The following is a 26,891-nucleotide window of genomic DNA, read 5'->3' as shown; positions in this document are numbered from 1 at the left end:
ATGTGTTTCCGCACAAATTAACTCATGTTTTCATATTCTGTTGAGATTTTGAGATTTAGAAGCCACTGTCTCAGTGAGAAACACCACGATTTAGAATTCTGAGAGGCCTGATAACCACAGTTACCTTGCCCATCACAATTAATAGGGCATTTGGAATGAGAGCCCACGTATTGTATAGAAAACCTGTAGTGCATGCATGTATGTAATTCATATGTTCACATGAATTTGACTGACTCCTTTGAAAATGTATTGTAGTTCTACAGATATGAATGTAATCCTCAATAAATCTACGGTTTTGTTTCCTCTGTTTAGCTCTAAATCTTTTGCCAATTTAAATAGAAGCCTGGACCTTCGGAAACACGAGTCTGATTCGTCCTCAATGGATGAGAGTGGCCAAGCCTACGTAGTAGGTCAGCATATAGAAACTCATTTACTGAACTTGGAACTAGTGTGTAAAATGTTATGTCACGACAACAAGTATGGTAGGAGGTGGACGTTCACAACATGCCAACTTGAGATTTTGTTTGGTTAAAGATCATAAAGCACACATAGTTTGTAATGTTTAAAGGGGAGAATAATTGCTGTGCACTCGAGTAACACTACACATCTGTTAGCACTCATTTTGTATCCCTTTTGCAGGATGATACATTTTAATTTTCCTTGATGTTTCCAACTATTAATCATTTTTAGGGCTTGCTACCATCAGCTTTAGCTGTTATCCATACTTCATGTGATCAGCACTAAAAAGAAATATACAGTGAGGAGCTCATTTTGGTCTTTGAGTCCGTCTCCTTTAGCCAGTTTTTGAATAAAGTGTCATCGACATTTTGGATGAGGCCAGGGGATTATTTCAGTCTGACTGGTAGCTATTTTCTATTAGTTGCGTGCAACATTGTAAACATGGATAGTAAAGCAAAGTGTCCTTGCACAACAGTGGGTGCACCTTTGTGCTCTTAAGTGTTTCCATATTTACTACTAACCTGGGCACAAATCTGTTTTCCACTCACCCAAATGAACTGCTTGTCACCAGTGAGCTGGATCACCTGCATGGGATACAAGATCTGCAAACCCCTCTCTCCATGTCTCTTCGATTAGCCCTCTGCTTCATTGAACTGACCTTCTAACCTCCTTTGCCCATTACACCTCAACCAACATGTAGGTACCACAACACACGTCAAACACATGACTCATTCAACATTATGCTGTTTGAGCACGGATCTCACAACCCATCCTTTTACCACTATTTACAGAGTGAGACTTCCTGAACATAATCAGAGACTATTCTGTCCAAACAACATGAGAGGAATCGCCCCCTCTCCGCCCACTGACCCATTTACTACACATCACATCGTAGTTGACCTTTTTAACTGTTGGTTTGTGGTCTTAAGTGCAACTTCCATATCTGCCTTCCGCCATGACATTGACCTTCATGCTGTTGCACTCGCAGAAACCTGGTTTTGTTCGTGCTCCACATCACTATCTTCTTATTTACATTCATTATCCTCCCCTTTGATAGAAAAGAAAAAAACTAGTGTGGTCTGTGTTGCCTTTATCCTCGAGGAGTCTTTTCAGGTCAAATTGATTAACTCTTAAAGCGCATCCTATTTCCTGTTCCTTACTGTGGATATTGCAAACATGACTCTTTCACCTGCGAAAACTGGGGAAGCCAAATTAGTTGCAAATTTCCAGACAGTTGCATTTGCCATTGGACAACAGAGGCAGGCTGAATATCTTATACTGCCAATTTCTCCTAAAGAAATTTTTGATTGTTAGTTTATTTTATTATAACACTGATAAACTCATCTCATCTTAGGATCAGATTTACCAGGGAGAGTTCAACCTTCACTGGAAGAAAGATGAAGAGACCTACAAATCCCTCTTTAAACATTTATTTAGTATCTGGTAAAAACCTAATACAGCTTTGTGCCTTTCTTATCCAGAATGCGGCCTCTGCCATGGGCCTGCATTTCATAAAGATATAGCACATAAAAATAACACTCTTAAACTGGATTGGTTTAACTGTTTATAAAAACCTGCTGTTGACTTAATCTCCCCAAGTTAAACTGGAGATGGAAGTGGCAAAATCTAGAGACCTCATATACATTAACAACAAACATTGGCAAAGCCAACTAGTTTGACATCAATGTTCTAACATATGCACACATGCATATAGATTCTTGTGTTATCTTCCCTGAGCTTGAAGTGTAGAGTTCCTTATGCTTGTGAAGGCGCCTTTCAGCACTGCAAGCTTGTTTAGCTTTGAATTAAAACAAAACTGTGCAGTATTAAAATTAAAACTCTAACTTTAAAAAAATAGTATTTCTTTTTGACACCAGCTATTTGTGTTACAGAAATTGATCCCCTTAAGACTTAAACACTTCTCCTATCCAGACAGTAGTAGATGGGGGTAAGAGTGAAGTTTGAAGAGTGATGCTTCTGTAGTTGGGAAAAATGAAAAGAGTAGATCTGTTGCATTTACATTCCAGCAGAAACAAAGTACGGACTAGCTGCCATGTGACACTAGCAGAGGAGTGAAAGGCAGTAGAGGGTGGTCCAAAATGGAACTGGGTGAAGGAGTGTTTGTGGTTGGCCAGCCTATTTAAGGTAACTGATGTAAACTCTTCAAGGAGCACCAAGGAGTAATGGGAGAAGAACTGCAAGTGAATAAGAGTGCATCCAGGAGCAATCTACTGTGAGGAAACTCCCAAGGCGTTGGGTCATTATTTCTTTTTTTTTTTCTTCCAGAAACAATTTCCACTTTGGAAGTTTTTTCTTGAGAAACAAAAAAGTCAGTAGTTTTGTGTACGGCTTTTAAAACCAATGGCGGCTGTACACCAAACCTTTACTACTCTGAAAGGAACCCCAGTGACCGCAGTTCTTTCAATGTACAGAGATGACTGCACAGCCTATAAAGTTTGGTGGGCAGAGTACCCTCAAGTTGGTGGTGGTAATGTTCTCTGCCATCCCGACAGAGACTGCGCCGTCCACCAAACTTAAAATCAGGTCCTTAGTATTTCACTGTCAATGAAACTACTCTGTGACTTCACTGATCAAGGAATTGTTCAGCATCTATGAATTTTCTGTAAAATATATACCATCACATAACTGTAGATGTATTATTTCTGTTACCGCACCAAGGAAGATAGCAAGTGCTCTTAGTCTAAAAGCTAAAGGGAGGTACTCACATGACACGTTATTTGATAATAAGGTATCTCTAAGTGAGAAATCAAGAACTTTAATTTGTGACTCTCGCATTGAAAATATTCTTTGTTTTGCTGTAAAACATCTAATTTTATTTTTTCATTTAAAAGGTATCAGTATGCATGGTGCTGCAAACCCATTATCACCTGCATCTTTGAAAGGAAATGGTAAGTTTCATTTTGCAGCTAATGACCACTTGAATCAAGTCTACTGAACATTGTGAGGTACAAATTATCTTCAGGTGTTGAGTGGGCTCTAAAAAACTGCTGTATGGCTCAGTTCTGAAAACTGTGTTTCATTTCTTTGTAACTTCCTTCCCAAAAGGGTTGCTTCATTTATTTGAACTTTGGTCATCATCTCAGGCCATTGATTGAAGAGTGTGGTGTGTTCAAAGCTCCTGTAAGTTTTGTTAGTACATCCTTACCCTGGGGGGGTTCTATGAGATTTTTGCTTAGTCCTTCTGAATCTCAGCTGGTATTATTAGGATTCTTTGCTGACCCGTACTTAGCTTCTAGGGATGTCTTGTTCGTAAAATAATTAGGTATTATGCTTTTAATGATTTATGCAAATAGAATGACCCCTTCAAACAACGCTGCATAGACCGTTATTTTTTTAAAATTATGTGGTAATAGCTGTACTGCGCAATTTGAATCCAGCCAAACAAGTTAATATTATCTACCTATTCCACAGCTCTCTTTATAAAAGGATTGCTAAAGTTCTTGAATACTTGACCACTGCAAATTCTTTACAGTGCTTTTAATTTGTTTTGTTTTTTATTCAGAAAGAACAACACTTGTACATTCCATTCTAAGCCCAATATTCATAATTTAAAGTCCAGTAGCTCATAAATACTGCAAGAAAATAAATTAAAATGTTATCACAAGATGCAGTATAAAATGAGGTAGCTACAGAGATGAATACATTAATTGTGTTCCTTATGTGACAAATGGGAGTATCCAGGCACCAGTATGGGGCTGACACCCAAATACACCAAAAACACCTTCACTTGAAATGATATTCTGATGTTATGCATCATTCTTGACAGTCTTCGAATTTAGATGATCAACAGCTTTCTGAAACTAAATCCCCAGAAAAAGGAATTTCTTCTAGGCCACCAGATTTCTTTTAGTCATTGAGGATGACATGTTCCTGCCCTGGGCTTTCACCAGTTCATTGTATTCAGATGATTTAATTCCTTGGTTTGCTTGAAAGATCCAAGGCTGGGTTTGTTAAGGAAAGCTGAGGTCTGGAAAACTTCTGTCTTTGATGGCTTGGAGTCGTCCTGCAATTTTAGTTTCTTCGTAAACCCCTGAAATTTAAGGACAAATTCAATCTTGAACTACTCAACAAACTTGGTGATATATATCTCCACATACCTATCTTCCTCTGTGAAATGTCTAGTTTTTAATTAGTGTTGGTAGAATTAGTGTTGGTAGAACAGTGGTTAATTTGGGCCAATTGGTCCCGTAGAACTTTCTTTTTGAGAAAAGAAGAAACACGTTAGGTCCTAAACATTTTCATTTGGAACCTAAATGTACATAATTAATCAAAAGGCAAGTATGAAGCAGGACATCCTACAACTTTATAATGCAATTAATGTCTTTATTGCAGAATATCATCTCATTTCTTTTTTTAAATATTTATCACGATCCAGTGATCACAAAAAAGTGAAAAAGGTTCTCTAGTGAGTGAAAAATATTAAAGCATGCATCCCTATAAAACATCAAAATCCACAGCTTCTTCTGATAATTTCCTTCAGGGCACTGCATGATCACGACTACGATGCCGATTGTTGCCAAATTTGGTGTCATTCTGTTCAGCTGCTTTGGCTGTAGCTATGTCTAATTTTCCTTTTGAAAAATTAAAGAGGGCAACGTGATTTCGGACCCCAAAACTTTCCAAGATGGTGCTGAGGTAGATGGGACTTTTAAAAAAAGGTTTTGTGAAGATCTGTTGAACAATGTCAAAGTTATAAGCAAACCCAATAATGATCTTCCTGTTGAAATGTGCTCCTAACTATAACTACCCAGTGGCAACCGTCATTGGGTTGTTGTGTATGTATGTGCACGGTGGAAACGGAAACATTCTGCGTACTGCGCAATGTGGGCACGTCCACAGCGCGCGCACGGTGAAAAACCTTTAAAAAATAAATAAATAATAAATACATAACTTAGCATTTAAAAAACCGTACAAATTCACTGAAAAAACCATAGGTTTCACACACGTTATAGTTAGGAATTAGCATTCAAAAAACCTTGCAAATTCACTTAAAAAACCATAGGTTTCACACATGTTATAGTTAGCTGGACATTTCACTCGTGAAAAACCATTGAAATTCCCCCGTTATAGTTAGTGCAGGCAACTATAACTCACGCGACCGCAATCCTCTGCTGATGACGTCAGATATTACATCACTGATGACATATGTGTCTTTCTGTAAAATAAATATTTGTAATATATGTATAGCTAAAGGTAAATGGAAGAATAAATGGGTAAATAAGTGTCTAAATACAGTGATGTAATATCTGACGTCATCAGCAGAGGATTGCGGTCGCGTGAGTTATAGTTGCCTGCACTAACTATAACGGGGGAATTTCAATGGTTTTTCACGAGTGAAATGTCCAGCTAACTATAACATGTGTGAAACCTATGTTTTTTTAAGTGAATATATATATATATATATGATATAATACACCTATGTGTGTGTGTGTGTGTGTGTGTATATATATATAGAATATATATATATATTGAATATAAAATGTGTCACAATAACATATGTTATTTAGAGCACACGAACTAATGAGCACCCATTCATCACTGCAGTGCACTGCTCAAATTGCAGTTTATTAGTAGAGTGAGCTTGACTTGAGAAAAATGCTGTCTTCTGTCTTGCACATTGCATGTTATAAGTACTTTAACTCTAACACTTGGGTGTTTATTAGGTCTATGGTGCTCTTATGACTATCCCATATAGTTTTAAATGAACAAGATTAGGGTCAGCGGTGCTCTCAAATAATAGGAAGATACATCCTACTCCTCTAATCATCAATCCTAGGACTGACTGCTATTGGTTACATTTATGAGGCACACACTATTCATATCATCAGATTCAATCAGATTAGTGCAGTTCAATAAACACAGAGATATTCTTGTCTTGACTTTCAGGTTTATTTTCTGTCTTTTTCTGTCTGCCTAAAAGACCCCCTTTAGCCTTATTTTCTGGCTTTTTCTTTTTGGCAAAAAGAGCTCATTTAGCCGACACATGTTTTGTCGTCTCAGGGAAGTATCCCTGCGACTTCATCAAGGCTAAAAACAATACAAACAACCAAAGTTGCAATACATCGTATATGTAGATTCTTACAAAAGGTCAAAAAATCTCACACGAACAGTAATTGATTTCAACAGTATCTCTGTGTTTATTGTACTGCACTAATCTGAATGAATTGTGTGGGCCTCATAAGTGTAACCAATGGTAGTCAGTCCGAGGATTCATAATTACTTTACTCAGGAAATAATTCTAATGGCATACATCATGAATGAAGATGCGCAATAAATAAACAAATACTGTTTGTATGGGGGTGGTTAGTCCATGCAGAGTAATAATATACTGAAGGCTTTATCACAAATTACTAACTTGAACAATGTGAGCAGAACTTGTTCCCCTGTACATTTTGTAATTAATAGACGCTCTTGCCTTTCCTTATCTGTGTACTCCCCGCCTTGACGGGGTGGTGGGCACAGAGGGTGATAACGCTATGTTCCTGTACCTCCTGCCAGTATTACATGTGATTTCTCCACCTTCCCTCAAAATTAGAGGAATCTCTTTGTATTGATACAAATGCTTGTCCTAGTGATTTCCACTGTACAAGTTCCTATTTTTGTCATATAGCACTCTTGATTTCTCCCTCTATTTCTCTAGACCTGTTGGTAGATACATCATCTTTTCTAGCCAGATGTGTGGTTATTGCCTCAGTAGACCTCTGTTTAATGTGTTTTACTCAACATTACTTCCCATCAGATATTTTGACCAGAATTGACACATATGTACAGTGCTGTGTTGGTACTGTACTGTGATTGTTATTTCTCGACCTGATGGCGAAATACTGCACCTTTAAAACCTTTTTTTTCCTCAAGTCCTTCAAATAGTGTGTTGTCAAGACTGCCCATCCTCTCTTGATCTGGTTGGATTTAATATCTTCAGGTGGCATTCCCTGAAGTCTAAGGCAGCTTCCTTACTCAAGTCTTCTCACTCTGTGAGACATGAATACATCTTTTCCATTTATTATGTTGTGAATTTTCTCTATCCTGTGACCTTCTCCTTGTACAATTCATGCCCCCTCCTTGCCATTCCACTATGGTATTGTAAACTTCAAGAATAGTTCAATTGCATCCAGTGATCATACAAACCCCTCAACCTATTTCTCCTCCACTAGGCTGGGATGTGGCTGATCCTCCACTACTTCTGCACCACCCTTCACTGAATGCATCTCTTCCTTTGCCGATGCTTCCTCAGTGCTTTACTCACTATATTGTCCCTTCAGTCTTCCATCACCTTTAACATGCCATTCACCTAAGTTGTATTCTCCTTTTTCATGAACTCTACAATTTGCTACTTAAACTCTAGCCTTTCAATCCCTCGTTGGTACTTTACTCTAGTAACCCACTCTTTTTGTCTCTGACCATTATTCTTTGCAGCAGGGACCTGTCTTTCTGTGCTTTCCCTCTGTGGTTGCCTCATGATATTTGGGCTACTAGCTCCCTGACTTTCTATTTCTTTGTTTGCTTGGTCACTGTTGTGTTCTTTGCACCTTTCTGCACTATTGCCACCATCTAGACCCTTATTCTCTCACTATTGCGGATTGCTTTTTCTTGACCACCTTCTTTAAATGTCACACTTTTTTGCTGTTAAAAGTGATTCCCTAGCACCTTGGTCCATGTCATAAACAACATTACTTTCCTCATATATAGATTAATCTTCAGTGTGCTTGATATGTAACCAATAATTTCCCACCATTTGTTTGCTGGGATTAATGTATGGTCCTGCTACTCTGCTTTGCCAAGTAGCCACCACATCTTTGTGGCCCCTAAGACTTAATCAGGTGGTCCTAGAGAACTACTGGCCTTCCTTTTATAGCTCTTTTACCCTGTTGGCTAGAAGCCCACCCATAACCCAGTTGTTCAGTCACTGGTGTTCCAGCAGTTTATTTGTCTGGCTGGCCTTTGTGGTTATAACACTTTTCTCTGGTAACTAGAAACTACACCCCGTTGTAGTTTTTGAAATCCAGACCTGGTGAGTGGCTAGCCCTTGCTGGTCCCTTCGGCTTTCTCACTCCTCAGTGATAGCTGGTACTTACCCCACAACGTTTGCTAGTGCCTCTAGAATGTTCAGTACGAGCCGAATGATGAATGAAAATAATAAGAAAATTGGCAGAATAATGTATAGTTCTATATGCTGCAGATGAAACGTGCTCTCCGGATACAGGAATAACTTAGAAGCTTCATAGTATTAGATCTAAGGTCTTATATCTGAAAGTATTGTTGAAAACATAGGTTTGTTTAGCTGTATATATTATAATTTTCTTCATACAACTGCCACTTAGTGTTGGTCCCGTGCGTGTCAAACTTGATTTTATTCAAAGAAGTCTTTCAAGTCACAAGTTATAGTGACTCAAAAATCAAGGAAGATAGGCTCTTCAGACCCCATTGCCACGTGGCTCCTTTTGCAGGTATCAGTTTCAGGGCAGAGCCAAAGCCACATCCACAGAGACTTCTACCTTATACCAAAGGCAACAACAGCAGGAGGAATCCTCAATTGGTTACTCCAAGGGTGCCTATAGGGGAAATAATTTTAGAGGCAGAGGCACAGGGAACCATGTGACAGTGACATTCTCTCCTGAACCCCACGGACCGCACAACACCTGTCAAGGGTTCCTCGCCTGCTGGCAGCACATCACTTCAAATCAGTGGGTATTTTCCATTATAGAGCAGGGGTACTCCCTTGAACCCACTGATCCACTATCAAGTATCCTTCCCGCAAATACTCCCTCTCCACAGACCATTAGTGCCTCCTCCTAGAGTAAGTCCAAGTGCTCCTACTCAAAGGTGCCATACAGCAGGTGCCCCCTAACCAACACAGCAAAGGGGTGTACTCCCTATACTTTCTAATCCCCAGGATGGACAGGACTTTCATGCCCATGCTTCACAAGCGCCCCCTGCAGGAATACCTTACAGCACAATGGTCACAAGTGAAGTGTCTCTGGGAGAATCTAGTTTTGATCTGGGGTTGTTCCCATCGCTCTCTGCAGTTGTGGAATGCCAGAAACCTGTGACAGGCTCAACCCTTTCAGGATCCAGTCCCACGAGTGAACATCACCATGGGCACATCCCTCACCGTGTAGGAGGCACGCTTGCAAGACGTCACTGTCCATGGTCTGTGAACACACCATCAGCGGGGTCTCTACATCAACCATGTTGAGCAGTTAGCCATCAGTCTAGCTCTCAAAGCCTTCCTTTGTCACGTTCCCAACCAGGTAGTCTATATTTGTGCCAACAACATGACAGCCTTGTACTACCTACACAAACAGGGCAGAACACACTCGACATGGTTCTTACTGCTGGCTCAGAGCATTTGGTGCTGGGCAGTCCACCACAGAGTCCATCTACTATCAGAGTACCTCATGGGGGTGGACAGCGATTTTGCAGACCTGCTCAGTAGGATGCTGCAACAAGTCCACTAGTGGTAACTCCACCCGAAATCCTGCTCCCATACTTCCGCCATTGGGGGTTCCCCAATGTAGATCTTTTCGCCACCACCAAAAACACAAAATTCCCAACCTTCACCTCCAGGTACCTCATCCTGTACTCACTGGACAATGCTCTATGGAAGAACTGGTCAGGAGCATTTATCTACGCTTTTTCCCCTCTCGCACTACATCCGTTTGTGGTTCAGAGGCTGAAACAAACCTCCCTCACCCGCATCCTTGGGGTGCTCACGTGGGCCAGGCAATGGTGGTTCACAACTCTCCTTGACTTCTCGGTAATCCTTCATGAGAAGCTTCCCAACCGGCTGGATCTCCTTACTCAATACCAGAATGTATGTCTGTCCTCAAGGAGGCTCACCGCCCGCTATTCCGGCCTGCTATGCTAAAGTTGAAAAGTTTGTTCACTGCTGCCTACTGCCTAAACTTAATGATCCTCTAAATCCAACAGTGCAAAATATATTTTTGCTACCTATTTCATTTGCAACACTCATGCCTAGCTCACACATCCATTTGTTTATAGCCCCTTCACTCTTGCCCTTTACAGTTTCTGTCTTGAAAGGTAGTGTTTCTCGTCCTTTATCACCTCTTGAGCATGTGAGCGAATTGCAGGCTCTCTCACTGGAAGATCCTTTTTTTTCCAGGGTCATGCTGACAAAGAAGTTCTAAGAACTAACCCAAGTTTCCTACCCAAGGTGGTAACTCTTTTCCACCTCAATTAGACCATTGAGCTCCCAATGTTCTTCCCACTCCCGGACTAAGTACCAGAGGGGGCCATCACACTCTAGCTGTAAAGAGGGCCCTCATATACTACATTGATGGGACAAAATCATTTTGTAAAACTCAACATCTGTTTGATGCCTACTCTGAACCCCACAAAGGGAGTGCCATTTCAAAAGCAAGGATCACCCGATGGCTGGTCACGTGCATCCAGAATTGCTACGCCAAAGCCAAATGTTATCTCTCTGCACCTGCTATGACGCATTCTACATGGAAGAAGGCAACCTCCATGCCCTTTGTAGGTAAAATCCCCATAGCTGACATCTGTAGGGCAGCTGCCTTGTCCATCCCACACTCTTTCACCAAATAGTAAGGTGTGGATATGCTAGCACCTCAACAAGCTCAAGTGGGCCAAGCTGTACTACGTATACTTTTTCAATGTACTTCAACATCCTCTGGCTAGCCACTGCTTATAGAAGAACTTTTTTATGTTATATGCAGAAACTGTGTATCTACAGCTACACGTGATCTAACGGAAATTGTTAGCCTGTAAGCATCTGTTTAGGCATGTAGTGCTGTAGATTCATATGCGCCCACCCCCCTCCCCAGAAGCCTTTGGTTGTTCCAGATTCCTTTACTTTTACTTTCCTTCTCTCCTACACTTACTTGCATTGTGATCTTCCTGCACTTTCAGAGCTCCATCTCCATTCTCACCCTTTGTGTGTGAAAACAATCTAACTATGGAACCGATGGCAAGGCATATTACAAGCCATAGGAGGAGTCACTATACCTCATGACTCTAAGGAATTATTCGAAGAAATACAACATTAGATAGGAGTATTCAGAGCATGTGAATCTACGGCACTACATGCCATAATCAGATGCTTATAGATTAAGTAACATTTTCCTTTTGTGTGTTAAAGTAAAAAATAGGGAATGGTTGCGAAAACCATTGAAAGGGCTGCACAATGAACTGCTATGCAGTGAGCCTAGTGCACTTTATATCAAAACTGAATTAGAAAAGCTCCAACTTTGTTTGATGTACACATGTTTCTGTATTTTTGTGTTTTGTTTTGAAGTTGAAATCATAGAAACTGATTAAACCCTGTACCTGGCTTCCATAATTGGCTTAGTGAGTGTTGCTGGATGCCAATAAATATTAATTGGGGACCCTTGGAATCCATTAATGATTCAGTAAGTGTCCCCAAAAGTCCAAAGGTTAAGAACCATTGGTGTAGAGATCATCTGTAGATGTTTTGTGTTTGGGGAAGGAAATTATTAGTTTTGCTTATGAGCAAGACTTCTATTTTAACTGAAGAGTCATAAAAACAAAATACAACCTCCAACATGAATTCAAGATGAACAAAGCTGGCTTCTGTTTAAAACCCTACTGCATGATTCAGAACATACTTTTGGTGTAGATTTCAGAGTACATTGGGGCAGGAGAGAAGCTGGCAGATTTGCTTGGGATCATAAGGGATAATTATATGAAACGAAGATTCGAGTAAGGTTTTCCTCACTTGAAAGTAACACAGAATTTAAGTTCCCATCTATGCTCCTGTGAAGTCCTGTGAGGTATAAGATTCTAATGTTGTGGAATCTCCTCCATTGTACTGTTCACATAATTCTATATCTTTTTCTGGATATGACGTTTTTTGTGCCCTCAAGAAAAAGGTGTTATATTGGTCTAATCAGGAGCCAAGATGCCTCTTGTAATGGTTATTCTGTCTAAGCCTATTTATTGTATACGCTTAGTGGTAAACCTACTTCCAGTCATACGAATTTGAAATCTATTTGCCATCAGTTTCTCTGATGAGTGACTGCATCTGTGACAGTGCTTTTTCATTGACTCAGTACACACTGTGAAAAATTAGGTAGACCGCACTGGTTGTATTCTTTATAACAAGGAGAATGCTTTAAAGATGTACAACTCTTATTGATTACCTTTTTATTGGTTTCACAAAAATCTTTCAAGCCTATAAGCAAAGGGGCTAGGCTTATAGTTTTAGGAGGGCCAGATCCAATCCAGATGTTTATTCTAAGCATTAACTACGTTAAATAATTCTATTTACATAATTGGGTGCTTATTCACAAAGTTTTTTTTGGAGTACATAAAGTAGTACTCCTGTAGTATTAGTTTACTTACTCTTGCATCCCTTTGTAAATTGACCACAAAACTTCTAAAATTGGAAATAAATTGATTATTAAGTGAATATTCTTACACAGGTAGTACATATAAAACGATCTGTGCCTTCTTTGCGCTTTTACAAATATACTGTTAGACATTAAGGAGCAGATTCACAAAATCATGTAATAGGGTGTAAAATAGTCCTCCTGTAGTACCACTTCTTGTATTCAAATATGCATTTGTGAATTGGCCCCACAGTATATAAATGTGTCTCTTGTTGAAAACCTGAAAATCTGTTATCAATCAGTCAATCAACTGGTAATTGTAAAGTGTGGCTTATCATCTGGGAGGGTGTCTAGGCTCTGGGCGGTGGGTTTCAGTCAAACAGCCAGTTCTCGAGTTTCTTTCTGAAGTCTTTCAACTAGGGTGATGGAAGGACGGGCATTCCAGGACTTGGTGGCAAGGTGGGCGAAGGAGTGTCTTCCAGTGCAGCAGCGGCAGATACTTGGTGTCTGTGCAAGGGGGAGGTGGGCGTAGCGGAGGTTTTTCAATGGTTTGTGGCAGTTCAGGCAGTGGTCCAGGTATGCCGCTCCTTGGTCATGAGGGCTTTGCAGGTGGGGGTCAGTAGTTTGGACTTCCATCTTTCCTGCATGGGGAGCCAGCGGAGGTCTCTCAGGTGCTGGGTGATGTGAGTTATTTTGGGCAGATTGAGGATCAGTCGTGGCTGCTGCGTTCTGAATCGTCTGGAGCCTTCTCATGAGTTCTCTGGCAGTGCTTGCTTAGAGTGCGTTGCTGTAGTCCAGGCGGCTGATGATGAGGGCCTGGGTCACTATTTTCCTAGTGATGTGCAGCCATTTGAAGATTCTGCGGGGCATGTAAAAGCAGGGTGAGAAGACAGCAATGACCTGTCATTTCATGGAGAGTTTGCTGTCCAGGATGATGCCGAAGTTGGGTGCGTGGCCTTTTAAGTGTGGAGATGGGTCAGAGTACTGAAGGCCACCAGTGTCGTTCCAGGGGAAGGTGTAGCGGCCAAAAATCAGCGCTTCGGTTTTGTCTGTGTCAAGCTTCAGGCAGTTGTCTTTCATCCAGCTGGAGATGTTTCTCATGCAGTTGTGGAAGCTGGACTTTGTCATAGTGGGGTCAGCTGAGCGTGAGAGGACGAGCTGGGTGTCTTCGACATAGGAAGTGATGTTGATGTCATGGGTTCTGACGATGTTTGCTAGTGGCGTCATGTAGATGTTATGATTCATACCCTTCATTCCCTGCACTGCACACCTCAGGGTAAGGCGCTTCTGGGTTACAGGTCACGTAAAAATAACGTTAACAACATGGTGTGTTTTCAGACAAAGTTGGAGTAGAAGAGTTTTATTACAAGCCAGTGAGATTGATCATCATCATTCTGTTTACATGTACCATAATTTAGTAGGTCACAGTGCAACTTTTGCTTTTGAATATTTTATCACCTTCATGATTTTGTACTGTAGAAATCAAATGTTTTAAATGAATGATCTCTCTTCCACAGAACTCAGGCAGAATAAACTGAGAACAGCTTCCTCTCCTGAAAGGGAAATTACTTTGGTGAAGCTGAAGAAAGATCCTAAGCATGGACTTGGTGAGTAATGTCACAGAGATTAAAAACGATTGATATCTATGCAAAGAATAGAATTGTCAGAAGGTTTATATTTTGTCTTGGACATATTGTTGTTATTCTTTCTTTCCACTGTAAGACCTAATTAGTTGTTTTTGTTTTTATGAACGGATGTATTATCATATTCTGAGATGAATGTGTGGGCTTCAGCTAGTCGCAGTTAATTTAGTACTAATTGGTGTAGAGCAGTGGTACTTAACCAGTAGTTCATAGACCCCCAAGGGTCCGTGATGCCTACTCATGGGGTCCGAATCTGTATCAAAAATTAAATATTAGGAGATCCATAAAGTGTTAATAAATAAACAACTGTAATTCAAAGTTTTGATATGTTCTATAGCAAATGAATTTGAATGGAAGGCTAGAAATTAAGTGCTTATCTTTCACTTGATTTGTTGAAGCAGGGCAAGTACAGCAACCAGAATATAGTATGGCCAATGATCCGCCTCAATTAGAAGCGCCAACAAAACCACAGCATGCATTAAGAGCAAAAAGTAATATGCTAGAGCTAAGGATATCACTTTATCTTTTAGGATTAAAAACGTAATTCAGAAAAGCTCCAACTTGACGTCTACTTGTTTATTTATTTTTGTGTATTGTTTTGAAGTTGAAATCATAGAAATTGGTGAGGCTCGGTCCCCGGCTTCCATTATTGGCTTAGTGGGGGTCCCTGGATTCCAGTAATTATTCAGTGGTAGTCCTCAGATTCCATTAATGATCAGTAAGGGTCCACAAAAGTCAAAAGGTTAAGAACCACTGGTGTAGAGATCCAAATTAAGTGAGGATTTTGTGGATGTTTTGTGTTTTAGGGAGGGATTTTGTTTTTGCTTATGAGCAAGACTTCCCTTTTAACTGAAGTCATTAGCAAAAAAACACAACCTCCAACATGAATTAATGATGACAAGATGTGAACCAAGTTGGCTTTTGTTTAAAACCAGAGGTACATGATTCAAAACAAAATGTTGGTGTAGATCTGAGTACATTGAGAGGAGCGGGCAGATTTGCTGGGACCTTAAGGGACAATTACATGAAACAAAGGTCTAGAAAGGTTTTCCTCACTGAAGATGCACAGAATTTGTGTTCCAATCAATGTTTCTGTGGCATTTGGGCCTGTCTTCCATTCCATAGTGAGTAAGCTTATCTAAGAGAACACATGTGGCTCTCTGAACTCTCTAAGTATGCCTCCGTAAGACATAATAGATTCCATGAAATCAGAGTTTGTAGTAAGTGTTGATGTGGATATACATGCTCTACATACTCCAGACATCTGGTGTTTGACCCAGAAGTTTGCAAGTTGCTTTTCTTCGAAGAAGTCTTTTACGTCATTAGGTACAAGGCGACTCCTCCCTTATTTGGCAATACACATGGGCACCGACTCCATGTTAGATAGTTTTGTTTCTGCCATTGGATTCGAACTTGTACTGAAGGGGCTCCAAGAGGCGAATTCCCTTGTTTGTTTGTTCGTGGCCAACCTGTCAATTCAGTTTTCATATTGGCTGAAAAAGGTCTACTTGCAAAGGTCTCAAATGGGTCATTCCTTTAAGGGTCTACCTGCCCCAGTGTGTAATCTTAACATAGATCTCACCAGACTTATTGTTACCCTTTTGGGCCTTTACACTTTTTTACTCTCAATAATCTCTCCTGGAAAGTGCCCTTGCTCGTTGCATTAACTTCTCTTAGATGCATTATGAGTTTCAAGCCCTCACGCTACAGGAACCCTTCATTCAGGTTCACCAGGACAGGGTAGTACTCAGAACTAACCATATGTTCCTCCCTGAATTTGGTTCCTCTTTGTACCTTAACCAAACAATACTCCCACTCTTCTTTCCCCAACCAGACTGAGTAGCAAAGAGAGCTATCCACATCCAAGATGTTGAATGTGCTCTCATGTATTATATCAATAGGACCAAGCATTTCAGCAAAGCACATTTGCTATTCTCAAGGATCCCCCCTATTTCTAAAGCTGGAATTGCTAGATGGATACTCAAGCATATCTAAACTTGAAATCACAAAGCCAAGAGAATCCTCCCTGCCACACATAGGGTGCACTCTACACGGAAAAAGGATGTAAACATGGCTTTCCTGGGAAATGGTCCCCTGGCCAACATATGTAAAGCAGCTACATGGTTAGTCCAACACATGTTAATTAAACTCTATTGTGTGGATATGCGAGCCAGACAACTGGCTATGGTGGGCCAGAAAGTCCTAGGACCTTATTTCAGACATCTGTGTCATTTACATGCTAGCCACCACTTACAGAAGGGTACTGCTTTAAAGTCTATGTAGAGGATATGTATCTACAGCAACATATGCTATGAATGGGAAATGTTATTTACCCTGTAAGCATCTGCATGTAGCGTGTACTGCTGTAGATTTACATGCGCCCACCCTCCTTCCTGGAAGCATATGGCTATGATTACATATCTTTTCCCTTTATTACGTAATCTTTTGCAATGCACACATGCGCCATACTGTGTTCACTCACCGCTTCATACCACTCTCACTTACTGCAAAAAACAATCTAACATGGGAGTCCTTGCCCTTGCGCAATACTGAATTTGAGTCAGTGGTTGCCGGTGGGGGCCACCAACACTTATTTTTGGGGACCGACATTTCATAATTAAATTCCTTTTTTGGTATTTTTTTCAACCTTAAAAGTACAAGACAATATACAAATAGATATACAATTAAAAAGAGTAACAATAAAAATACAATAAAACATACAAAAGAACTCTAACAGCCAATCTCATCACAGTTTATAAGTTCAGTTGTATGAGAGGATATATAAGTATGTAGAATAAAAATGCTAAATCTCACAGCTAACCTAAAAAGGTGCCACGTCTACAGATTTAACTAAAGTCATAAGATATCACACCACAGACTAGCCATGTGTCTAAAAGAGAATAGACACTCCATAAAAATACGGTTTATATAGACAGTGATCCACATTAAAAGGACAGTAACATGTTAGAAAAAGCCATGTGCAGTCTTCAGAGGTACCTTATTAAAAATGAGACCCTAAAAAGAGCAGATTTTGAGACAAGGGATTCAGGCCATCACTTTGGAACTAATGCACAAGCTCCAATAAGGATATTTGGACACTGTGCAGAAAATCGTCTGTTTAGACTCCGTGTGCAAGAGCAGTAAGGCATCCTGGTGCTGTCTACAACCGGCACTTACTTTTCCACCTCGGGCATTAACCAAGAGCAAAAGAGAGAAAAATATACAAAGCAGAAAGACTGAGGAAGAGAAAAATAAAAAAAACATCACAAAGGGAGAAAACTGGGGCTTGCAGGAGTGGGATAAGGAACAGAGAGGGTCTGGAAGTGGATTAAAGAGGCATGAGGTAAATGTAAGACTATGCAACGTTGGTATTTGGTGGGCTTCTGAGCAGGGCTTCGGGCACCGGCACTCATTCTTCTCCAAATCAAGCACTGCCTATGCGCATAACCAACTAAGGGAGGAGTCACCCTATACCTCCTGCCTGGAAAGACGTCTTAGAAAAAACACAACTCGCAGATGTCCAACACTAGATGGCAGGAGTATGCAGAGCATGTGAATCTACATTACTACATGCTACGAACAGATACTTACAGGCAAAGCAATGTTTACCTTTTAATTCATCATGGGATTGCCCCACAAGATAATGGTGTTATTTTTACAAAGACTTGTCGAGGCACTTAGAATGTCATCTTGAGCTGTTCTATTTCAGGTTGTCAATTATTTGCAATGGTATGTCTGGTTACACCAATAGAAAAATGAAATTAACAAATACAAATGCCCCTCTCTATTGCAAATTTGTAATCTAAAATCAAAATTGAATTAAGGAGATGTGTTTCAGTATACCATACAAATTAAATAGTTACTTTGTTGGGTGGAATCAGTTTTGAAAAGTATAAAAACCCGATTTTGAAATTGGCTTCCTGCAGTGACCTGCATTAGGTTTTACACTGAATGAAAACCACTCATTTGGATGATTGAGTGAAAGAGAAAACATGAGTACTGATCGTAGGCTCACTAGGTGCTGGTAGGTTGTTTGCACATTCGAACCAGTTTAGGTGGATCGTTGGACAATAGTTAAATGTTTCTGTGTTTTTAGGAGGGCTTTTTGTACCTTTAGATAGTCTTCTTCCTGTTGGCTCCTTTAAAAACTATTGTTCTGTACTACGTGAGTCACATGTGTAGTTGATGCCATGCACAAAACTATTTTGAAAAATCATTAAATTTATGTATATTGATTAAGTGTCTCAAACAATTTCTACGCAATGACAGCATGCAGAGAGCTGGATCCACAGAATTTAAAGTTTTGTTGCTTCAAGTGACTATTTTGAAGGTTACTCTATTGTATATGAGAAAGTGGTACCGCAGTTCTTTTTATGTCAGTGATTCAGTTGTTTCTGAGGTCACCTGCAGTTTACTGGAGGGGGAGGCATGAGCAGTATAATCATGAAACGGAGGACCAAAAAATGATTGGCATAATATTTCAATCAATAGTAAATGTGGTAAAGACATTGATACACTTTATGACAAAAATATATATATTCACACCTAATAGTTTCAAATTATAGACACCACACCTTATTCAAAACCTGCATCAGAGACTCAATTGAGCTGAAATTCGATCTCCTCCATCAACACAGGCTCCCAAGAGTCTACCCCACTTCAGTATTCGGGGCCAAGCCATCTTGGCGTGAAAAAGTCACTTTTCTCCGATGATGCCTTTGTCAGCCTTCGGGAAACATTGCTGCACCATTCACCACCTCTCTGTGTTGGAATCGGCTCTCACAGAAACAAATGTCGCCTGGTGTGTCACGGGTATCTACATCAGCTCATTAAGTCACTAGGACTTTTCCATCAATATGACTAGCCGCGGCCCGTGCTGGTAAGAGCGGTGGGGCCGGGTTGGGTGGGGGTGTGGGGGGATTCGACAGACAACCACGAGGGGAAATTAAATAAATAATGAATTTTCCCTCGTCGTCATCTGTTGAAATCCCCCCCCCCCCCCCCCACACCCGGCCTCACCGCTCTTACCTGCACGGGCCGCGGCTGAGTATGACTGTCATACTTTAGAGGCCCCATCTTCTAACTTAGCTGGTGTGGCAATCCTCTTGTTCCCATCTGCACACCCTTAAATGCAGTGTACAGTATTACAGCCCCTAGAGAAGGCTGACTGCACAGATTAGGATGTTCTTGTTCGCAGTCCATGTCTCTAGTTCTTGTTGTGCCTTCTCACTGTGTAACTGGACACTGTAGTTACAACCCATGCCTCATGTATCTGAGCAGACCTCCCACCTCCTGCGTTTAGAGAACAAAGTGCAAAGTCTTGGCCATGAGTCACAGGTGAAAGGCTCTTCTGTGACTTTTTGAGGCCTCTCAGTGATGCACCAAATTGATAATGGGAGCAGGAAGTGCTCCCTGCTTCAGAGAGCCTTCAGCTGGCCTTTCTCAGTCTGCCAACTGCTGGTCTCTGCTCCTCAAGATAGTGCTTCACTGGAGCTCTGGGAAGGCATGCACCCTTGGGAGCCCAACTTGCAGACTGTCCACCCTCAAATCCACCCTTATTAACCTTTTTCTTTTTTGTTCAATATCTTTATTATTTTAAAAGGTAAAAATTCATACAGTTATAATAAAATGCAATACATCAGAGTAAAGTGATTGTTTAATTAAAAGAAAAAAAAAAATTTAGGAGAATATATACATCAATATAGCATCCATGTCAGAAGAATAACGAAATCACAAATAATACATCAAAGTATACAATATAAAAAATATTTCATATTAAAATAATAACAAGAAATTAGCTGTATTGCACATAATCCAAAAGATGTCAGAAGAAGAAGAAGAAAGAAAGATAAGAAAGAAAGAAGGAAGAAGAGAGAAAGCAAGAGGAGAGAGAGAGGGAACAAAATATAAATAAATAATATGATAGATAACTAATTAGATAAAGAAATGGATAAACACCCTTATTAACATAAATTCTAAGTAACCTATGTAATATTAGAGTATTATTCCGGTCTGTTTTCTCTGTGGTGCGCTGTTGCTGATGTGACATGTTTTATCAAGAAACAGATGTGAAATGTTTTTGTTTTGCACCTTGCTCATTTAGAACAGTGTGACTGTCTGTAATCCGTTGCTGTACTGCACACCTTCAAAACATTGTTTGTTCAGGCGTTTGGTAGCATTTCACTGATCCTTGATTGCTGGGACCCGAGCTAGCGCAGGTTTAGCGAATGCCTCGCTGCATGATTGCCTCACATTCTGCAACCTATCTTGTCAAGGAAAGCTCATAAAGACTTTGTTATTGGTCATTGTTATTGGTTACTCATTTTGCTTACACATAGACGACACTGAAACTCTTTGCAATTAACATGAGTATAACATGAAGACCAATGCTTGAAAATGTGGCGCAGTACGCGAGTTTATGGAGTGGGTGAACGCTGTACATTATGCAGTCTATTTATTTATTATTTTATTTGATACATTAATGTTATGATTTCTTTTTAATTTTATTTTACATATATGGAAATGTCGTTGCCTTACAACCATTGAACGCAAATATTCTTCCTTCCACAAAGGATTATTTGATTTTTGGAGCTAGTAATGGATAACAGTTGTTATCTTTGAATCTAGAACTTAAATATGGCTACTATAACATGTCATTGTCACCGAGGATGTTCAATGGTTGCATATGTCCATCTATCAATCTCATAAGATTGCAACAATTGGATGATGACATGTCGCTTTCATTTAGCAGTCTTATGAGTGTTGGATTCAGTTAAATCTGGTGGCAAGCATAGAACCCAAATGTCTCCTGCAGCTCATCTGTAGATCTATCCTGTGGTCCTATATAACATTACCACAATAGTACATGAACATCGGTCTTTATAATGCTCAGTTCAACACATTTTCCCGGTATGAAAGCCAGGAGGAAGATACCATGGTGACAATTGTTGGTCCTTTAGTGGTGAATTGTGTGCTGGTGCTATTGAAACCAGGCACCACCTCTCATGTCTACTCCTGCTCTCAGCACACCTATTCCCCTTACTGTATAGGTCACTTTGGACATTCAATTTCTGAGAGTGTTAGTTTTGTGCCTACATTCATACATTAGTGCTTTAGCAGTTAATATCCATATGCATCTCTGCAGTCTTTTGTGCAACATGTGACATTTCTTTTTCATGAACTTTGCTGTGCGGTTCTCTCCAGTGCAATGTAATATGTAAGACATTAAAGAAGAGCTATACTGTCATATCTACATTACAGAAAAATGTAAATGTAAACTTGTTTCCAAGGCCTATAGTATCAGTGAGTTGATAACCAGTTTGATTTTGTTTAGGCTTCAAGATCGCAGGTGGTGAGAATGCTGGCAAACTAGACCTTGGTATCTTTATCAGCTCAATTATTCCTGGAGGCCCAGCACACTTGGATGGGTGTTTAAAAACGGGTATGATTTCATAATTGATTGACCTGGCAGGAGACAAGTCTGAATACGTTAGATTCGCTTACCGGAGAGTGTGACCCAAATGATGATGAGGACTCCAGATATCTGAGGGTCTGGTGGGCATCGAAAAGACATGCCATTGAGGGGTAGAATTTAGAATGCTATATCCCAGATTGAGGCCAGGGAATATTGTGCATCTGTTGGATCTCTGTGAATAATACACGATAAACAGGATTTCGGTTGTGCCACATACAGTGTAATAGCCTCTAGGGTCGAAAAGCTGTAGAATAATTAGGCTGCATGAAAATGCAGAAAATAAACTGAATTATCTCAAATATGTTTCAGAAGTATATACAGAGTTTTCTGAAGGGCAGTGGTTTCACAACCGCTGTTAAGACAGCATCAGGGCAGTTCCAGGGCACTGCCCCAAATGATTTGTTGAAGGAGGAGGGGCATATGCAGATTCCTACGTGATCTGCAAATTTAAGTTTGTTTTAGGTAGTTAGGAACGTTACCGCGCGCTGCTCATTATGAACAGGGCCATAATGCAGAAACGATGTACTGCTGCAACAAAAAAGTCAAAATCTATTGTTGCGCAAGGAATACAATGACGTTATTATTTTTGCTGTGCTTACATAAACCAAAATCGGGAGTATATACATTTTGTCCACGCATTAAATGTTTTAATGGGACTCAATTGAGGGGAAGGCAGTTAGTTTCCTTTACAATGGCTGTTTCCATATTAAAATCTTTATGGGAAGTAAAGTCCAAAGGGCGCACGAGTCCCTTTGATCAGCAGTCAACGAAATGTGAGAAATCAAGGGCTTCCAAAGAGGCTGCCAATCAAAAGAGTTCAAGGTGGGAATAAGTGTGACAGTACCAGAGGGAGATCAGGGCGAATGTTGGGGGCATGGGCAGTACATAGGCAATGAATTAGTGAACCAAAATGGAGGCTGCTTTACAATGTACATATCACTGTTGATGGCTCATGCAAGACTTTATGCCCAGTTCTGAAAGACACACATCTAGCAGGATAAAACAGATCATAAAGGGAAGGACTGTTAAAAACTATGCACACAGACTCTGTGGCTCTTTCTCTCTCTTCCTTCCTCTCTTCTACTCCCACCTGTAACTAGAAGACAAGGTTGAAACTGGAGAGCATGCCTCAGCTTTGCTAAGAGAGTACAGGGGCATGGTGTAGCTCAGTCGTTGAGTTTAGCTTCTGTAGTTCTTCCCACACCTAGTTAGGTGCTTTCCTCTGAAATGAGTCTATGTTAACTGGATGTTTTATGTCTTCACAGGAGATCGCCTGATTTCAGTGAACAGCGTGAGCTTAGAAGGCGTCAGCCACCATTCAGCCCTGGAAATCCTGCACAGTGCTCCTGATGATGTTACACTTGTCGTCTCTCAGGCCAAGGAGAAAGTTCCCAAAGGTATTCTCTATTGCGCTGCCTTTCTCTTCACTTGCTCTGTCACTCAAACAAAAAGGGCCACATTACAGATATGGTGCACTGTCCCACTCTGCACTGTGGCGCACCTTTAGGTGTGTTTGTCAGCGACAGCCAACATAAGTGCACCATATCACAGCAAATGTGCTTTTACATGCCTGCAAAAGGAAGATCACATTGTTTGCTGACCAGCTGTTTCAAGCCACTGGTATGCCTTTCACTGAACACTGCAGCCAGGCTTTCATTTAAAAAAGAGACAGACTCCCCTGCAAATGGGTGCAGTGAGTGACTCCATCCTCCTGTGGTGGAATGCCGGTGGGAGACCTTGGGGACCAATGTGGCTCCTCACAAAGACAACACTCACAGGACTTATTGTAACCACCTCTATGTGGGGCACAGTCAGGCCTCTTTACCCCTCCGCTGGCATCTGTAAAATGGCACAGGTGTAAAAGGGAAAGGATTCCTTCTTTTTCAGGGGGGCCATTCCTCCATTAAAATGAGAAGAGTTGCACTATCCCATCCAGGGTGGTGTCCCTCTATGCGCACAGCGTTGTGGGGTAACAAAGTTACCAATTTTCGTTCTGGTTAAACCAAAGTTCATTTATTCATGATTAGAAATTAGAAATTCATTGTTCCGTGTAACAAATTATCACATGTTGTGTCAACAAAGGTGCTGGTGGATATCCTCTATGCATTTCGGGTAAAACCCTTCATCAGGAGGAATCCTGTAAACAAAAACAGGAGATAATGTTGCATGTCCCCTCATAGGATTTAACTTCCACTTACAAATTAAAGCGTTAACAAAGTTAAATAAGTGAAAACATGTACCATCCAAGATATCAAGCTTCAAAACGTGCACGAAATCATATCAAGAAACGCTGTTAAGGAGAACTACAAAGGCATATTAGAAATTGCACCCAAGCTATCCGATGTCTTTTTTAAAAATTTCCGGCGTGTGAATCGTGCTGTGAAATAGATACGGTGATAGCGGCGTGTTAAATAGATACGTGAATGTTATATGAAATATGCGTGCCGAGATCAAGTGAGATAGTCCAACACGTGTACAAAGTAAAGCATGCAGTGTTAGCAACATAAGCCATAAGATAGAACCACGCACCAAAGTCGATTGAGATCGTGACAGTTACCTCAGTTCACCCGTTCGAATGAGCATATCCAAACTGCTCTGATCCGAAAAACCGTTAGTAAGCGTGTAGCCATGTTAAGTATGCGGATAGTGAACAAAGAAAGAAGACTCTAATAGTGGCAGCCATCTTAGAATAGGAAACATATAAATTGTCAGAACATGACAAAAAGCAATAAACAATGACTCGACAAGAAAACCGAGTTAGTACAATGTAACCAAGGCAAAGTACATAAAAGTTGAGATAATAAGTTGTGGTCACCAATGTGAGATAAAAGCTAAAAAACGGTGTTGGAAAAAATTAATTAATTAAATAAATAAAGTTGTAAAAAATCAAATCAAAAAGAAACATGGATGGAAAATACATGTAAGCAGAAAGGTTGAAGATGGGTAAAGAAACAGTGGAGAAAAAACAATAACATTTTAAACATGAAAAGATATATATGAGCTTTTAGGCATTCTTGTAGGCAACAATTCAAAGTCAAATAAAGCAACTCAGTTCGAGACGATCATTCAGTCCAAGGGGTACCATGGAGTTCATTTTGTAAATCCAAAAGGTCTCTCTTTGAATCAGAAATTTTCTGTTGTCACAACCTTCCCTTAGCGGAACTGTTTCACACACTAGGAAACGTAATTGACTGACGTTGTGTTTGTGTTCATTGAAGTGTACTGCTACTGTCGAATTGAGATTGTTGTTGCGGATGTTGCTTTTGTGTTCGTTTAATCGGGTTTTCATTTTCCTTTCGGTTTTGCCAATATAAGGCAAGCCGCATGGGCACTTCAACATGTAAACAACATTTTTGGAATCACAGGTTGCAGAAACGAAAAGTTTTATGTTGTGACCTTTAGTTGGATGTTGTATGTTCGTGCCTGTAATGATGTTATTACAATTCCCACAATTGTGGCAAGGTATAGTACCCTTGTATTCAGAAAATGGCTGTGAGGAGCTTGTTGATTTTAATACCTCCATGAAATTTCTACTCCTTTCGTAGGCAAACAGTGGTTGCTGCGAAAAGATCTGATTGAAGTCAGATTCCATTTGTAGTAAAGGCCAATGTCTGAGAATGGATTTCCTGATGTTAAAACTTTCTGTTGAGAATTTTGTAACCATAACCATTCTCGTAGCTGTATCTGAGGCTGTTGGTTGTTTTTCCAACAACGTTCCCCTTTGTTTATTGGACGATTTGTCAATGGCTGTTGTCAGTATTTGTGATGGATAACCTCGCTTTACAAAGCGTCGTTCCATTTCCAAGGTTTGTTGGGTTAGTTGTTGGGGTTCAGAGATGATTCTCTTTATCCTGAGAAATTGGGAAAATGGTAGATGTCGTTTTAGAGAAGGTTGATGAAAACTCGAGTAGTGTAGCAGATTGTTTCTGTCTGTGTCTTTCCTGAAGAGTGTAGTTTGAATGTGATGATCCACGATGTAAATGTGAACATCTAGGAAATTTATATCTGTTTCACTGATGGTAGAAGTGAACTTGAGTCTATCGTTGATGGTGTTAAGATTCGTAATCGCTTCAGTCAGTATGGTTTTTGAACCTCTCCAAATTAAGAAAATGTCATCAATGTAGCGAACAAACAGTAACAGATGATTCTCCCATGGTGTGGTGTGCAAAATGTGATCCAACTCAAACTTGTGCATGAACAGGTTAGCGTAGCAAGGTGCTGCACAATTTCCCATGGATGTTCCATTCAATTGAAGAAAAAATTGGTTGTTGTGAGAGAAATAGCTGTGATAAAGTGTAAAGTGTAGAAGCTCCATTAGAAAAACCTGTAAATCATGAGAAATTTGTGATTGTAGAAGAAAATGTTCCGTGGCTTCTAGCCCCATGTTATGGGGAATTGAGGTGTAGAGGGAAGTAACATCTATCGTGCAAAGGTACATATCCGTGTCCCACGGGATGTTGAACTTGAGAAGAATGTTCAGAAAGTCTGTTGTGTCTTTAACATAGGTAGACATAGACTGCACGAGAGGTTGAAGATGTCTGTCCAGGTATTTGCCAACTGGTTCGTGACCTTGGTTTAGGGGTCGCTCCTCTAGCAGCACGCCACTACTTGTTAAAATTCAACATACTCCGAGATTAAACGGGAGTGCGCGATATTTCAACACTTGTCCATTAAAATGAGGGCATGCCCTCTTAGGATCGCAATAGCCCTCATTTAGTTAAAGTGCGGCCATATTGTAGAAAAGCCACGCAAGCGTCTGCAACCTCTTTAGTAATACCGTAGTGTACTCAGGGCACAAAAAGCTTTCACAAACGCATGAGCAGTACTTATAATATGACCCAAGGTTTGTACTTCTGCTACAATATTTAAATCTAGATCCCTCACTAGGAAAACTGAGTATACTAACTTCACCAAGACAAGTTGACAGTTACTGTTAGATACATGAAACAGTATGTTTTTCGT

The 26,891-nt window shown here is 40.3% G+C and overlaps 1 protein-coding gene across 8 annotated transcripts in view; it reads left to right on the top strand.

Annotated features, from left to right (window-relative positions):
• Positions 1-26,891, top strand: part of PTPN13 (protein tyrosine phosphatase non-receptor type 13) — an 830,096-nt gene that overhangs the window by 475,432 nt on the left and 327,773 nt on the right. For all 8 annotated transcript variants that reach the window (XM_085636547.1, XM_085636545.1, XM_085636546.1 and 5 more), the window contains 5 exons: positions 313-410; positions 3,312-3,368; positions 14,330-14,419; positions 21,789-21,896; positions 23,195-23,326. In XM_085636547.1, coding sequence (XP_085492673.1) covers positions 313-410; positions 3,312-3,368; positions 14,330-14,419; positions 21,789-21,896; positions 23,195-23,326 — 485 coding nt within the window. The remainder of the gene's footprint in view (positions 1-312; positions 411-3,311; positions 3,369-14,329; positions 14,420-21,788; positions 21,897-23,194; positions 23,327-26,891) is intronic.

Source organism: Triturus cristatus, chromosome 2_1 (genome assembly GCF_964204655.1).
Source record: "Triturus cristatus chromosome 2_1, aTriCri1.1, whole genome shotgun sequence".
Taxonomy (NCBI): domain Eukaryota; kingdom Metazoa; phylum Chordata; class Amphibia; order Caudata; family Salamandridae; genus Triturus; species Triturus cristatus.
This window is presented reverse-complemented; position numbering and strand designations above follow the sequence as displayed.